Source organism: Chiroxiphia lanceolata, chromosome 9, assembly GCF_009829145.1.
Source record: "Chiroxiphia lanceolata isolate bChiLan1 chromosome 9, bChiLan1.pri, whole genome shotgun sequence".
Taxonomy (NCBI): Eukaryota; Metazoa; Chordata; class Aves; order Passeriformes; family Pipridae; genus Chiroxiphia; species Chiroxiphia lanceolata.
The window spans coordinates 19,018,460-19,035,145 of record NC_045645.1 but is presented as its reverse complement, the minus strand read 5'-3'; the positions used below and the strand labels follow the sequence as shown (position 1 = coordinate 19,035,145).

The 16,686-nt window shown below is 36.7% G+C and overlaps 2 protein-coding genes across 3 annotated transcripts in view; one reads left to right on the top strand and one right to left on the bottom strand.

Annotated features, from left to right (window-relative positions):
* The window catches only part of PLPPR4 (phospholipid phosphatase related 4), a 29,292-nt gene that overhangs the window by 4,920 nt on the left and 7,686 nt on the right, over positions 1 to 16,686 (bottom strand). Inside the window, exons 2-6 of the mRNA XM_032697134.1 lie at positions 11,856 to 12,041; positions 7,736 to 7,865; positions 5,940 to 6,135; positions 3,142 to 3,199; positions 1,706 to 1,879 (exon numbers count right to left, since the gene is read on the bottom strand). Of these exons, the coding sequence (XP_032553025.1) occupies positions 1,706 to 1,879; positions 3,142 to 3,199; positions 5,940 to 6,135; positions 7,736 to 7,865; positions 11,856 to 12,041 (744 nt within the window). The remainder of the gene's footprint in view (positions 1 to 1,705; positions 1,880 to 3,141; positions 3,200 to 5,939; positions 6,136 to 7,735; positions 7,866 to 11,855; positions 12,042 to 16,686) is intronic.
* The window catches only part of PLPPR5 (phospholipid phosphatase related 5), a 149,855-nt gene continuing 140,448 nt past the window's right edge, over positions 7,280 to 16,686 (top strand). For both annotated transcript variants that reach the window (XM_032697143.1, XM_032697144.1), the window contains exons 1-2: positions 7,280 to 7,384; positions 12,979 to 13,069. In XM_032697143.1, coding sequence (XP_032553034.1) covers positions 13,064 to 13,069 — 6 coding nt within the window. In that variant the 5' untranslated portion in view covers positions 7,280 to 7,384; positions 12,979 to 13,063. The remainder of the gene's footprint in view (positions 7,385 to 12,978; positions 13,070 to 16,686) is intronic.

Below are 16,686 nucleotides of genomic sequence, written 5' to 3'. Positions count from 1 at the left end.
GAAGTTGTCTCACTACGATAACTAGGGCATATAATTCATGGCAACAAACAGTTAAGGAAAAGATTTAGCCTCCATGAGTTTTCTTCTTTTTATCAAGCAACAGATGCAGCCACAGAAATAACGTTTTGTTAGGAAAATAACAAAATAGATGTTTGCAGTCACTGAGGCAAAGCTATTTTACAACTATACCATTGTCTGCTTTGATTTACTGAATCTTGTAATGGCTTGAGTTGTTCTCTGCTGTAACAGATTCTATCCTTTCTACTGCATAATAACCATGTAATACAATACCTACATCACAGAACAATTTATCAACTCTAAATCAATTGCTTTCCAAGCTGTGCAGAACTGTAATAAGATTTAGTTATACAACATTTTCTTAATAAAAAGATCTGCTAAGGAGTGACCCTTCCATGAAAGGGTCAAATACCTGACTCAGTCACTTGAGTTACTTGCTCTTTACACTCTTTTCAGAATTATTTGCATGTTCACGTTGTCTGTGTATCCAGACAATGTACTCTGATATATGTTGTCATGCAACAGTGTATGAAGACCTAACAAAGCATTATTGTTTGTGGATTTCAAACATGGGAACAACAGCTCCATTTATGAGAGTCTACAGCAGGTTCATAATTTGAAACAATATTCTCAACAGAGTGCCGTTCTGCTCACAGTGCAATCACAGAAACTGACTTTAGTAGCTCATGGGGTTTCTGTTACCCTGTACCCTGGCTGCTGTTTCTCCTGCCACTGTGAAGACAATTTTTCCCCTGGTCACCTTTGTAGACCATCTTCATGTACCTTAGGTTACGTAATCACAGAAAAAAGGGGACAAGAAATGAACTTATTTTACTATTATACTAAAATTCATCATTGACTTCTTGGGGGTCAAAATCATCCCACTGGCTGTTTCTGTTCACCTGCCCACATTCGAGCACAAATGGTGTCTGAAGAAGCTCTGATTGCTCACAGGCACCTGTACTGAGCAGCCAAGGCAGCAGCACTCCTGCTGGAGACACACGGAGAGCAGCAAGCAAAAGCAAATGCTTCACAAGCTTCCTACTGGCGGATACAAACAGGCCTATCCTACACACTTCCTAACAGGACCCTTCCAAGGTGCTCCATCTGTTTCAACCCAGTACAGAGGAACAGCAGAGGAATAATCCGATTTGGCCATCCTTTTTCCACTGCATACTAACCCTAAGAGCTCCAAAGAATCACGAGTGTATAATATTGTCTTTAATTTCTTGTAGGTTCAGCAATTTACTCAGCTGAGTTGCTGATACTAATTCAACCATTTTTTGAGATCATACAACTAACACTGGCAATATAAACTCAGGTCAGCAACAAATACCAATTAATCCAATATTTTTCTTGTGTTATGCTTTTAAGTGTGGGGTAGAAAAGATGAGTATTTTGAAGTACTTAACGAAGCACATAAGGTTAGAGCTGTTTCTGTATGCAGTGCCAGATGACTATATTCCACTTTGTGCACTGTTACTGGACTTTACACTAAAATACATATTTGCTTTTTCCTGTCTGCTTTTAGGGTGATTACCCTTAACTCATCATCTTCAACACATTTTGACTATATTTATAGCTATGGAATGTGACCATGATGAAAGTGTTCATAAAAATACCAGTACTCCTATTACAGCCTTATCAGTTTTATTTGCTAAAACTTAACTATGACTATTATACTTACCAAATAGAGAGCAATTCCTCCTCCTATGAGAAAGCCACAGTAAACATCAACTGGATGATTCTTATACTGGGTGATACGAGTCAGACCGCATATAATTCCACAGATGATAAAAGCAAAGACCAAGAGTGGTTTCAGAAGTTTTGAAGAGTCTGTTAACGTAGAATTGAAGTACATCTAGAAAAAAGAAATAAATGAAGAAGCAGTTGAAGAAACTTAAATTTACCTAAGAGGGTATTAATTTCTTGCATTCAATGTTTCTTTCACACACAGATCACTATTAAACAGTAATAACATAAATAATCAGTTTAATTTTATTTTACAGCCCTGTTAAAATTTGCTCACTTGCTGTTGAAAGATCTGAAATCACAAGGAATGGATTTCCAAAAACACAGGCAGTGTTGCTCATTGACATCAATCAGGATAAGGATTTTATGCCTAAATACTGTTCACAGTCAGCCTAAATGTTCTGTAAATGTGACTAAGGAGATACTGCTTGTGAAATACAGAAGCCAGATGTCATGCCAGATGAAAGCAATAACCTATTCTAACAAAAGCTACCACCAGATGCTTTAGAGAGCCATTTCTCAACTGAGGGCCATAATGTCAGGGAGGTCACAAAAATTACGTGGAGTGGTTCATCAGTATTATTCCAAATTTTGGCCTTTTCCTGGGCAGAATAAATACTGGCAAGCTCCCGGTATGTGCACAATTTCTATTACCTAATGTGATTAAGCTGTCACTGGTTTTTTCCTCTGATTTTTACTGCATGAGTGATGGAATTCCGTTTTAAATTTCAAGTAAGTTGTCACTTGTACAAACATTGTAGGCCATACTGAAGAAATGTTACTAGTCAGATGTGGAAAATCAGCTGTGATTGCTGCAGCACATCCTACAGTTCTCTGCTAGTGACTGATGGGTTTTATTCACTTGCATTGCAGGAGCACCTTGAAGGCCCCTGGGAGTGATTGTGCCATTTCATCCAAACTGCAATTCTATGGAGGTCAAATCAAACTACATCACATGAATGTGTAGCCCTTGATGCCTCAAGTTTAAAAGAAGAGAATCAAGGAAGAGAGCAATTAAGAAAAGGCAGCATGCATAAAGGGTAATTTGAATGGTAAGCTAGTATATCACTCTATAAGACAGATAAACACTGCATTTTATATGTGGATTATATGAAGCATCAAATATACTTTAACATTACACTTTCTATTGCTTCTTAACAAAGGATGTGAAGCAGTTGAATCTTTTCCTTGTTTTTTTACCAGCTACAATAAAACCAGCTCTATTAGTAGTTTTATTTGCTTTCAAATTGGGAGGATAAAAACTTACATCCACCCAAGATATCCAGGCAACACATCATCTTACAATATACAGCAAATTGCTTTCTGACTTTTGTCTTGTAAAAAGGAAACTGAACAGAGTTAGTTACTCACCGAAATGTACACTGCTGCAAAGGCTGCCAGCGTGGCATGTTGAGAAGGGAATGACTTTCTGCCAAGGAAGGACAACCAAATTATGCTTGTCAATTCAAATTCACTGTGCTAGTGCTCATTGAAAAAAACATTTTCGTCTTACACTTCCTAAACAATATGTGATCTATGAGTAACATTTAATTTCTAAATTTTTTTTCTGTATTCTGGAGAACCAGTGTTAATGAAATGCCTTTATTTTGAAGTAAATATTTACTGTGAAATTCTTTTTGTGTACCAAGTGGGTATACTAAGAGAGCAATGGGAACAAGGTACAAACTGCTTGCTTGATTCAGAGAAGTATCTATAAGTTTATTTCCAAAAATATCTTTCCATATAAGTACCTAAATATAAAACTTATTAAATGCATGAACTTTGATCTTATGATTATTCTCATTGACTTTACTTTGACTCTTTTCAAAGTAAGAACTCATATACTTTGATAATCAGGCCCTAATTTCATGCAACTGCATTCATCATGTTCATGCCCCTGCTCTGTTGCTTTAATAATGGGGGGATGACAGGGTGACATTCTTCTCAGAGAGAGGCAAACTACATCTTTAATAGCTATTGTCTTTAGGTTTATTTTTATAACATGACAGGAGTGAATGGAGCACAAGAACATGGAGAGGGTATTTTAAAAATAACTGAGTCCCTTCCTCATGCCCAGAACAAGAGAATAAATGAAAATGTGACCAAAGTCTGTAAGACAGTAGGCAATATCAGGTCTACTCCTGAAGTTGCTGAGGCCCTTCTGCTCCCACTGAAAACCTGCAGACTTTAATGATGTGGACTGGGTCTTGAGTCAGAAACTTCAGATATGAAAATTAAAAAGTGAAAGCTTAGCTTCTACTTCTCTGACAAAAGGAGGATTTGTGTAAGTAGAAGCTACAGAGAACCATCACATTAGCCTGTCTAACATTTTAATATTATTCTTATAGACCCATTTCAATCCTCTAAAAACAACTAAAGAAAAGTGATGGGAATACGAAGGAGAGATTTTCATGCAGTAGAGGGAAAAAAAGCTGGGGGTGGATTCAGTAACACTGTTGTACAGTGGACATCTAGATCATAAAACTTCTATGACCTCTGAGCTCTAGATGCAGTGAGGATGCATAGCCATTTATATCTGTACATTTATCTCCTTAAAATGGTATGGACAATGTAACATGCTGGCTGTCTTGGTGAAGAAGTCACAGCAGCAACTTTCACCTGAGAAAGTTCAGCTTGGGTTAAACACTTGAACAATCACTTGGCTTCACAGATGGGTCTTGCCACCCTAACTGGGCTCCATGTACAGCCATTTTTCCAGCAACACCTGAGTTAGCTAGTTTAAAATAGCAAAAACTGAAGCACAGCCCTTTAACTTCAAAGACATTTTCTCTACAAAGCAGTAGTCTACTTTCTGAATTTCTTTCCTATGCATTTTGCCTTGTCTGTTCTACATAATTAATTGGCAGTCAAAGATGTGCATGTAGTTCAGTGTGAATGCCGCACACTGCTGACCTGAATTTGAGCCCATGGCTCCAGCAGACTCATAACTCTGGCCAAGATGAAATCTGCAGGGTTCCTTTTTCATTTCTAGAGATAGACCTAAATTCTTCCTTTTTTTCCTCCTTGAACAAACCTTTCACAAATAGTATCCCTGGGGAACAAGTTCAGGGTTGAGGACCGAAAAGAGACATGAAAAAAAAGTAAATGATTATAATAGCTAATCAACTCCTTTACTCTGTACAGGTTTTAGTGAAGCATAAATCTACTTACAGTCTCTGTGGAACTAATGTGTAAATTTGATTCTATGAACTTTAGTACCATTCAGAACTTAATCTTAATTTGATGGCATTTTTATGGATATAAGGTGTGTCACTATGCTACAGTCAATTTTCTCTTTATTTTCTATTCATATGCTTCCAAGGCAAGTATAGACTAAATGCACTCTCTGAACTCTCTAATGGTGTCACTGCTTTTGTTCCTCTATTTGTTAACTTTAAAATGAAAATAATTCAAGCTAAAAATATGTAGCCTTTTTGTATGGTTCTGTACTGAAAAGGTGAACAAAGGTCTTAAAGAAAACATGTCCTGAACTCAGATGACAGTGTATCACTCTAATACTCATGCATGAGGATGTGTAGAGGGAGAATAAGGAAGAGAAAGAGTCATATTGAGAGTCATACTGAGTCAGAACATCAGAAATGACAGAGGATTCTGAACAGAAATGACTGAAAAGGTTTTCTGATGATAAATAGAGGGAAAGATGGACAATAGGGACCACTGGATATTTGGGGATGTTGCAGAAAAATGATTTCATGTAATCAGCTGGATAATTGTGTTCTTCTCTGTACTTTTCCTAGGGGAGTTTACAGGCAAATTTCTGGAGCCAGAGTTTCTGGGAAGTACAAATAAAAAATGAAGGCCATTAGGAATCTCAGAACGAGTCCCTTACAAACTCCAATTACTAAAGTCAAATTAACCTCGTGGACTCTAGAACTTACACTATAATTCTGACAGTAGATGCTATACATATTAATAATGGTATAGGAAATTGTCTCCTTTGAAGGAGGGAAAACAGATGCCCACTGTTAGACTAATATCTTTAAAAAGAAAATTGAACATCACTAAAAAGACATTTATGCACTCACCTTTGTTATAAAAAACTGACAAACTCATTCAGACTTTAACTAGGAAAAAAAATCTTGAAATTGGGACAGAAAATAAAAAATAAATGAATACTTAAAATGTAGACAATTAAGGATAGAACCAACCTTCCAGCATTGATAATATTGAGATCAGCTCCTGAGCAAATATCTTCCACAACATAAGAATTCTCTGAGCAGGATACATTTAAGGATGTATAGTTAGGCTTGCAAACAGTCAAGAAATATGGTGCCTGATATCCTGTTGATAGCTGTATAATATCAGTAACAAGGGCAGTTGCACAAAGACCAAACACATGAACACCTAGGAAAGAAATCAACACAGCTTGTTAACTTTATTATATGCATTAATTAGGTTAATTAATAGTGCAAAATGCCTTCCACAGAACTCTGTTGGCTTGTGTCACTAAACTTGAATTTAAGTCAAGAATAAGAGGGTTTTTTTAATGAAAGCTTGTTGCAAAGCTGAATTCTTTAATATAAAAAAATAAGATAATTTATGCTTGTTTGGAAAGAATTTTTCTGATATGACTAAAGGATAGCCAACTATTTGAGGAGAGCACATGGGCTCATCCAGTCCTTGTACTTTCCCACTGGAATGTGAGCTTTGAATAACACGGCCAGCTGCCCATCAGATCATTGGTCAGAAGACCTGTTCTCTTTTTACTACCACAGAATCAACCAGTTGGTGATAACTCTGGCTACCTTCATGCCTCTGATTTTTTTTGAGTGTTGTGTCCTTGCCACTATTCCACATTTTAAGTCTATTTTGTAAAGGATCAGTGTTTCTGTCTGATTAATAATGCCAAATTCACAAGGCAACTGAAGTAAAGCAATTGCTTTACTGAACATTTTCAAATGCATTTCTCCTAAAGATTTGCCTAGAATTCTCTACTTGTGTTCATATAGATAAATCTATTTTTCATCTTAAAACTGGAAGAATGTTTAAGTCATTAAAATATGAAAGAAACTGCAAATCCAGAGTATGATCAGGAATGATATTCATGTGTCTTTGAGCTTGTCTTTTTGGTGAAGGAATACCATACAGGAGAAGAAGTGGACATGGGGTATCCTTGCTCATGTTGTAATGTACCAACCCTCTGCTTACTTCCTCACTGCTGCTCTTAAGAGGATGCTTTGCTGGTCACAGACTGTATAACCCTGATTGTCACTACCTTACTGCTTGCACGACTAGAGAAACCCAGTGAACAGTTGTCCTACCAGGTTTTCAGTCTCCTGTGCTGCTGGTTATCTTTGCCTAGGCTGCCCTCTCTAATGAATTTCTGAAACAGAGTAAACCTTTCCTTTAGCCTCTCATTGGTACAGAGAATTAACTGTAAAAGGGAGATCAAAGTCCAGTTGCCTTTTCGAGTACAGTTTCTCATTAATGACAATTAAAACAAAGTAAAACAAAACAATTTAATATTCCTCTATCATTTAAACTGCCAGATTCCAGACCTTTTTGAGAGGAAGATAAACACATTCCAGAAAAAGAATGTCAAACCTACTGAGTTTCTGACAAGTTTTCACTGTCAGGCTGAATATCGTGACAGGTGGGTTGAATCCTTAAGATGCACTGAAGACAGGCAGGGGAAACTATACACTGAAATCATTAAAAGGCAGCCAGCTCAAGGTGGGCAGGGAAGGAAAAACAAATTATTCTTTTAGAGATACTGACAGTAGTGCAGGAGAGGAAAGGGAAAATAGAGAGTGTAGGTGCTGCATTACTGAGTATGGGGCTGCTCTGTTGCAGTCTGACAGTTTCTTCTCACATTTTCTAGCAGAAGAAGATGTATGCCCATGACAGTTCTGCTCTGAAAGGCTGTTTCAGAGAAGGAAACCTGCATGGTGAAAATTAAATGTATATGGAAAGCTCTACTTTGTGACTAACATTTGAAACCCACCAACAAATCTGACAGCTCTTCTAAGAAAAGAATTGAAGTTGCATCCTCCTGCATTAATATTGGCCTCTGTTCCAATCCCATTTCTTCTTTTGGACAGGCAACAGTAGAGAATTCCTTCTCCTATCATTATCTGCAATGACAAAGGAGCCATTAAATTAAAAGTAGCACTTACTCAGAAGATCCTGATTGAATTTAAAGGGCTGAAATATAACTGTAGCACAACCAATGTCATCCCTTTAAAAGATTTGTATCAATATGGGAACATAAAGCAATGCAACTTAGCATGAGTGAGGGCAGGCAAGAAGGTGGCCTGAAATTAAATGCAAATAGCATACAGTATACTGTGCTCAGTGGTTCCAGGCCTTGATCTACAGCTGAAGCTTAATGCTTCTACAATAAAAAAGCAATAATCATAAAATCTCACCTCTAAAACAATCCAGAGCCACTGCAATATCCTAGTGCTCTTGAGGTGGTTTTAGAATTCAGTCTTGGCTGCAAGCCTAGCAATCCCTAGAAGCTTCTAATTACATGACAGCCTGCTCTTCTGTATTTGTTTAATTTGGCTAGGGTTTTAACCAGATCCACAGCAGCAGAAAAAGTTCTGTCCTTATGGTCCCTCTGACCACACCAAGCAAAACAGATTATGACCAAAGTCCTAGACAACAGTTTATAAAGGGAAGAATATGAATGAAAAATGGTGTTACTTGCTGGAAAATCCAGACTCATTTATACATTTGCAGTCTCAGATTTTATTGTTTTCCTTGTTCAATAGTGCAACAACTTGGAAATCCGTACAGGGTTTGTACAGAGTTCAGAATAAGGGCTGGATTGAAATATTGAACTTAATGAGGCAGTTCTCACCACTAACAGGAGGTTCAGCTTGCCTAGCCACAGCTGCATTGAAAACTAATACACGGAATGCACAAAGCTTACAATGCAATGAGGTGCCAAAGGATCTGAATTGTGCTGAATCTGCTGTAATTACCAGTGAAGTCTGTCCATACAAACACCACTCACCCGAGGAGAAGGGAGGTAAAATGGACAAGCATAGTCTAACTCTATTTTTAGCTAAAGTTTTAATAAACTGAAATTTCTTTGCCAGAAAAATCAAAGTATTGAAGGTTGTCTTATGACATTGAAAACTCAGTGGTAAGGGTTATTTAAGGAATTCTAATTAGCTGAGAACTGTGTTCACTATTATCTGTCTACATTGGATCAATTTAGATCTGAAGCTTCCCAGAGAAATTAGTAGTACTTCAAACTTAAAAGCCCGACACATTCTAATAGTTTTTATGCAAGCTTTAGTGAATGCCTGGTACAGGGAAAACAGCAGACAGATGGATTAGCTTGTGTGAGAGAGGAAAAAAGTAGGAAACTACAAGGCCTATGTCAAGGAAAATTCAGAGGCTGGTATTTCCAAAGAAACCAACTCCCACAATTGAGGAGGCAGTAGGACTGAAACTGCCAGCAGTGAATTTCTCTTGCATGAATTGATTTCCCAGATTAATGTGATCTAATTTCCTAGTGATCTCTGTTAGAAAGGGCCTCTAAGCAGGTTTTTAGTCAGTGGCTGATAAGAGTTTGAACCTACACTGATACCATTAAATAACTGGTCCTAACACTTCTGAAGGAGTAACTAGAGAGCAAATCTGTCAGAGGATCAGATTCAGAGTTCTTTGAAGCAAATGGCAGTCATGTTGCAATTCAGGTATATCTATATTCCAGACTTAAAACATCCATCTTGGTAATTTCTTCAAGTCCAGCTGTTCCACACTAAAGTCTCCTGTGGTTTGTGAATACATATACAAAATTTAATCTATGCCACAAGCTATAAGACATATGTCAATAATACAGGTAGTTATTTTTTGTAACCCTTCAGGCCTACAGAACAGATCTGTTTAAAAGCCCAAAGGAAAAAACCACAACATAAAGCCCCAAAGCCATACAGATCTTTCTGAAATAATGGCTTGGGAAAATAAATGATAAAATGTTAGAATTTTTTTTTTGTAAAAATAATTAAAGTGAATGGGTTTATATATGGGAAAAATTATTATATCAACAAAAATAATACAGAAAAAAATTACTTCCTATCCTAATATTTCTACTATTACTTCCTATTCCTATATTTCTAATAAGGAGGGATTGAGACTGGAATTTGCTTGTCTTCTTCCTCACACACAATTTTTCTTTTCTTTTCTTTTCTTTTCTTTTCTTTTCTTTTCTTTTCTTTTCTTTTCTTTTCTTTTCTTTTCTTTTCTTTCTTTTCTTTTCTTTTCTTTTCTTTTCTTTTCTTTTCTTTTCTTTTCTTTTCTTTTCTTTTCTTTTCTTTTCTTTTCTTTTCTTTTCTTTTCTTTTCTACTTTCCTTTCCTTTCCTTTCCTTTCCTTTCCTTTCCTTCCTTTTTCCTTTCCTTTCCTTTCCTTTCCTTTCCTTTCCTTTCCTTTTCCTTTTCCTTTCCTTTCCTTTCCTTTCCTTTCCTTTCCTTTCCTTTCCTTTCCTTTCCTTTCCTTTCCTTTCCTTTCCTTTCCTTTCCTTTCCTTTCCTTTCCTTTCCTCTCCTTTCCTTTCCTTTCCTTTCCTTTCCTTTCTCTCCTCTCTCCTCTCTCCCCTCCCCTCCCCTCCCCTCCCCTCCCCTCCCCTCCCCTCTCCTCTCCTCTCCTCTCCTTTTCTTTTCTTTTCAAGAATGACATTTTCTATTGCAAACTTCATGCAATGCTGAAATAATTTAGCTGTAATCACAGCCCTTAATAAATACTATGTAATGAAATGGGCATCTTTTATCTTGATTTAAGGTGTTTGATATTACCTAGGCTTGAAATAAACTCTCCAGAGTAAAAATCAGGTTTTACCCCTCTACTGTGGCCCAAATGAGTCTAGAAAGATTCCTTCTGTAGCTACTTGAGAAAAGTCCACTTTGCTGTTAACAGAAATGCTGTCTAACCTTAAGAAATCCAGCCAAACTGCAATACCGAAGTTTTGGTTTTGATCACAGTATTTGGTGTTTGTAGCAATCATTTTGCACCAGGATCACAGAGAGTCTTAGCTCCCAGTTTCTAAATGAGAACAATTTTTAGCCTGCTGCTTGTGCAGAATCCTTCAAAAATGATTTCTAAAGCAACAAAATCAAATGCAGTAAGAACAGTTCAGTTAAAAAAAAAAAGCAAATAAAGAAAAAACATTCTGGAAAGCAAAGAGATAACAGCACTTGATTTTTATAGAGGTATCATATTTTATAGGGTTTTTTTTAACTGTAAATTGGATAGTATTATAAAAGGAATGAACTGGTCGAATTTAAGGGAATTCAGAGAAGCTGGCAGCAGAGATACATTTGCAGCTGGCCTTTGAGAAGTGCCTATCTGAGATGGGTAGTCACTGCTGTCAGGGGAGAGAAGAGATCCTTTCAAAAGGTTGATTCAGCTTTTTAGGTGCATGGAATCATCCACTCAAGGTGAATTTCTCTCTCCATTTGCCAGACAGAAGTGGTGTGAGAAGAAGGTTCCTATCTGAACTGCTAAAAGCAGACAAAATTAATTCCCTCTTTTATATATATGGCTCATATTCTGACAGGACATCTCTGTTCTGCTGAAATCATCTCCTCCCTTTGGGTGAATGGTTAAAACAGCCCCTTTTTGCCTGCTCTTAATGATTAACTTGAAATTTAGAGGTGTTCCAGTGTTATTTGGGAAAATGTAGAGTTCACTGACAAGATTGATATACCTTCTTATCAAATAAAGCTAGTTCTAAAAAAAAGTGGCAAATCCACGGCTATTTCCAACAAAATCTTGAATTTTTTGTATCTCAGAGTATGGAGATGTCCTGTCTGTTAAATATTTGTAGAGTGTAACAGAATGATTCAAGCTATTATCACCCAGTTGTAGATGCTGTTTCTTAATATTAATGTCCACAATCAGGATAGTGAGAGTAGATGAAGTGCTACAGGAGATGTTTTAAGGAGTGTGTCTCCTTTTGCTACAGAAGAATGAAATACAAATGTTAAATCCTAAGGTAATTAGCCTGGATGACAGTCTGCAGCTTAACTGAAACCAAAGATGCTATTTTCTTTATGGCAACTGAAACTCTGTTAAAAATTCTTATTAAGTGACAGTAGCACCTCAAACTTACCGTAATTGATGGTCCAGCAAAAACCAGACTAAGCAACATCAAGAAGGGAACAGACTCTTGTGTAGGTTCAATGTATGGCATACTCAGACTCTTGTCATAGCAATTAAATCCAGAGTGAACTGGCTTGAAGACATCAGTAAGTTCAAGAAAATAGAGGCTAACAACAGAAGATGCCAATATGGGCAACTAGAAGAGAAGAAAGTAACAAATTACTGTTTGGAAATGGAATAGCAATGTTTTTGCAATGACAACAGAGTCTGTTAATAAATCTCTGTGATGTTTGCTATTTACATCTCACTGCCTCCTGTCATATCCACTTTATTATCTTTAAATAATTAATTCTCTCGAGAGATTATACTGTTCAGTTGATATTAATAAGCGTATGTTCTACCAAGCTAGTCAAAACACCCAGTCCAATCTTCAGCACATATAATTTATCCTTTTCATCTATGAATCATTAATAGACGAACTTTGATTTTAACTTTTTTAAAAAAAAAAAGTACCAGGACTGCAATCTCCCATGTGGGGCCTCAGCATTCTGCTGTTCATCAATCACTCTTTTTGGTCCTTGAGCAACTCTGTGTCGTGTACGACAGTCATTACATCAAAGCCAGTTTGTACTAAGTTTCAAAGTGATAGTTAATGAAAACCAGTATCCAGTGCTTCCCTAGAATCTAAATATGTGATAAAATAGCGTTCTGCCTTTGCACATCCATTTTGCCATTCTATCAGAAAAGCAATTAACTTTGGCAAGACTCAGTCTGTTTGGAACCATGACGACTATGGTCTTTTATCCTCTTTCTATTTAGTGATTTTATGCTTCGCAATTACTTCCAGTAATTTATTAAGAGCAGAGTTGGCCCTTCTGGGGATAAATTCACCCCTGCTTCCCACCAGCTCCATAAAGCACAGATTCAACCAATAAGTCTCTGTGGAAGGAAGTCATTCAAGAGAAGAAATAGTAAAAAGGCATTTTAAAGCCATTGGTTTATAAGCAAACAGAGAGGGCAGCCCTGCCCTGAGGGTGGGTGTTGGGGCATTCAGAAGCGACCAGCAGGATATGATTATTCTCTGTATCCTCTTATTAAATGCTCAGAAATACATTTTGTTTGTTATTTTCCAGAGTCCTCCCTGAATAAGGCAACACCAGAGCAACCTCCTGCTCCTCCACTAAGATGCAATGACTCCTTCCCAGTGTGTCTATTACAATGAAGGTACCTATGCATAATAGCATCTGAGATTATGAGAAATAGGGATTGACCTAACATATTTTGGGCATACTTAGATTATATTGTTCTTGCAATGTTCAGTTTGAATTTACAAAAATAACTGACTGATTAAAATCAATGTTATTCATCCCATTCTACAATACAATAGAAAAAGCAGAGGTAAAATGGGATCAATATGTGTTTCAGAAAAATTATTAATAAAATCTGCTATACATTGCAGAGGGACAATGGTTTCTTGCATTAACTGGCAATTTTCAGATTTTGAAGCATTTAAGCATTTTAAAATGTAGACTTTTTTGCATAAAATGTAACTGAGTGAATAAAGAAGGAGGGTTCCAGCTAAATTTAATCGAAACATCTTTTAATATGACTTAGTTTTTGTTTAAAAGAATAGCTTATCTTTGATCTGCTGAACAACAGATTTGAAGAGGCTAAGTTGTGTCTTTGAAGTGTTCCAAGCAAAATCTGAAGGAGGTGGAGAATGGAAGGATTTTGCTTGTCTGGTTATCTGTGTTCAAGTTGATTGTATTGTAATGTCACATAGTATAGAGGCTGTGGTTGCACAGAAAGGGAGGAAATGTGTATAGGCATCCTTAAGTGCTGTGAGCATTACAAAAATAACACCAGGATCTAGGAAGTTTGCTTCAGTAAGTAGTGTGTGTGTATATATATAACCCAAACGTGTATATATCTATTTGCACTCATATACTATATTACACATACATATTTTGTATAGCATATAACATACACAATATGTAATACGTGTTATGTGAATACACAACTATTATATAATTTGACATAAATATATATGGAATAATTATATACAATGTCACTAAATTGAGTCCTGCTTCCTGCCCACCACAGGAAGAAGTCCAGTTCTTTAACTGGATGCATTATATAATACTGCTCCTCACTTCCTGCTGGATGCAGGCCCTAACTGACCAAAAAGCAAGCATGCATGATTAGTCACCATGGGCTAGACTGCTTCCAGTCATTATACAGATGTGCAGGACGAAAGAGAACTTCCCTAAACTCTTCAGACTCTGGGTGCCCTTCTCTCAACACCTGCCTGCACAGAGACTATGGACCTGACTGGGATAAGTGTCCTCCTGAAGGAAGGCTGCCACAGTGTATGCTGTCCTGGTGTGCAGGGAGCTTGCACTGAGTCTCTGCTGCTCTTGCTTGGACATTGAAATTCTGCACAGCATTTCAACTCACACACATTGCAACTTCCCTTTTGCACAGTATTTAACTCTTGAAACATTTGCAACATCTTTTATTATTAAGTATTTGAAAGTCATACATAAAGACTTAGCCAGGGTCCATGCCCCATGGGGCAAAGCATCTTATAACAAGACAAAAACATTCCAAATGAGCTAAATCAACAAAACAGGCAGAGTGCCTATTGCCCTTGTTTTCAGAAATTACACTCTTTTATCAAGATGTCCCCAAAGGTTCATTTCTTAGAATGGAAACACAGAGCAGGCACACTCATGGAACACCTTGCATTCAGAGTTCCATCTTTGGTGTGTATTTTTCCATTTCTCCAATATCAGGAAAGGGAGCCTTTGAACAATAGGCTATGCATTACCAACAAGTCCAACTAAACTTTTATCATGGCATTCTTAGGAAGGCAATTGTTCAAATGGCAATATTCAACTATCAAAAATAGGTGATATGTGAAGTGGTATTTTATTGTGAGACACTAAAATAAAAGATGTGGATAACTTTTTTCTAAACTACTGTATGTAAGCTATAATTTTATTATTAATTACAAAATCAAGGAATTGTAAGAATTGCATTTTACTGTCTTATGACTTCACTACAGGACTCCCATATTATTTCTGACTGTAATTACTCATTCTGCTAAAAGAAAAGAAATAATTTTAAAGGACTATGAATCTCCAACATAACTGCTTATAATACTAATGAATAGGTTTGTAGTCAAATTGCTATATACAGTATGTCAGATCCCACAGGACATTTTTCTTCCAATCTTTTTAAAAATACAAATATTAAATGCATCTTCTTAAAGCCTAACATTTCTTAAAAAAATGTAAATCTTTCTAAAATCTTCTAAACAGTATAACTGGCTATTTAATATATGAATATTTATGCAGTGTTCTGCTTAAGGCAGTAGTATTTCTGTAATTATAGACTTCAACTCCCAACACCTTGAAAATGTCAAATATAATTAGATGGTAGAATGTGTATTGTTTTAATTACAAAATGGAATAGGAATTTTCCTGTTCCTAATTAGAATAATAAAACCCCCAACGTCAATTCACATATTTTAACTAACAGGTCTTTATACTCTTACTTCCTGGGTTGGCTAATGGAGAAAGATCCCTGTTTATCTTGTAATTTACATCTGCAAATGTAGAACTTGACTCAAATGGTCACACTCTGTTTGGATTAGAGCCTTGAACCATAATCAGCATAGCTCCTGGAAAAGTTTGATTTATGGTCTATTTATTTTTTAAATTTTTTTCTTCTTTTTCCTCCTGCTGTTTTCTTAAACTGTAAGTTAAAAGCCTTCATTAAGCCATAGGACTTTGCTATTAATAACAAATATGTTATTAATATTTTAAAAGCTTTTGCTGTACTGAGCTAGGAATTGTCCAAGCATCAGAAAAGATGTTCTCTGTTCCCGAGAGTTCAACAAGGATGTAAATACCCAGAGATCTTGTAAGGAGAAAACCTCCTGTATGCTACCCAGTGCAGGAAAAAACAAAACAGTAATGTTGGATGATTGTTCTTTGTTCTCTTTGTTACCCCTTAAATCAGTTTTGCCAGCTGCAGTTCTGCATTTCTTTACCTGATTATTGGGTGGTTTGTTTATAAGCTTGAGGTCTCCAGTACCAGTATATGCTCCATCTCTTATCCTACATCTGCAACTCCAGCACACTGCACACTCTGTAATGCAGGAATACAGGTCTGGTATGACAGCAGAGATCTTGCAAATGGGTCAGTGAAAGGTCAAGCCTTAGTAGCAAAATCTTATTGGAGTGGATGGAACCTGGGAAGCTCTGGCTTCTATAAATTCTCTTTCTCCAAAACTGTACACTGCTAGTTATATATCTAACTCTTGTATTTCTAAACACTTAACTAAGCAAAGAGTTCCTATTTATCTTCAGGATAATAACGTGGCAAGGCTGTGGTATTGTGGAAGATTTTATTAAATTTATCATCGATGTCAATCCTTGTGCCAAAGAATTCATGATCTAAATGACAATGCACAACAGATGGATGAGACAAGAAAAGAGGGCTGTGATGGGTTGGAGGAAACAAGGTATTCCTTCTCTCAGCCAACTACTAACAGCGATTGCAGCTTTCAACTACCCTGGCTGTTGTACTTTGCTGTGAGATTCACAACGGACAGGAGGAGAGAATGGAAAGAGGATAGGTCTCTCTTCTCCTGACAGGAATGAATACTGAGATCATAACTGTGATTGAAATCCTTCCATAATAGGTCAATATTAAGAAACAGTATAGCTAAACTCTGCCATTTTCTCTTGTTTTTGAGAACTCCTGACTCTCTGAAGAGAGAGTACTAAGCATAGGATGGCTACAAAGCAGGGGACATGTCTCACATAAAAGTC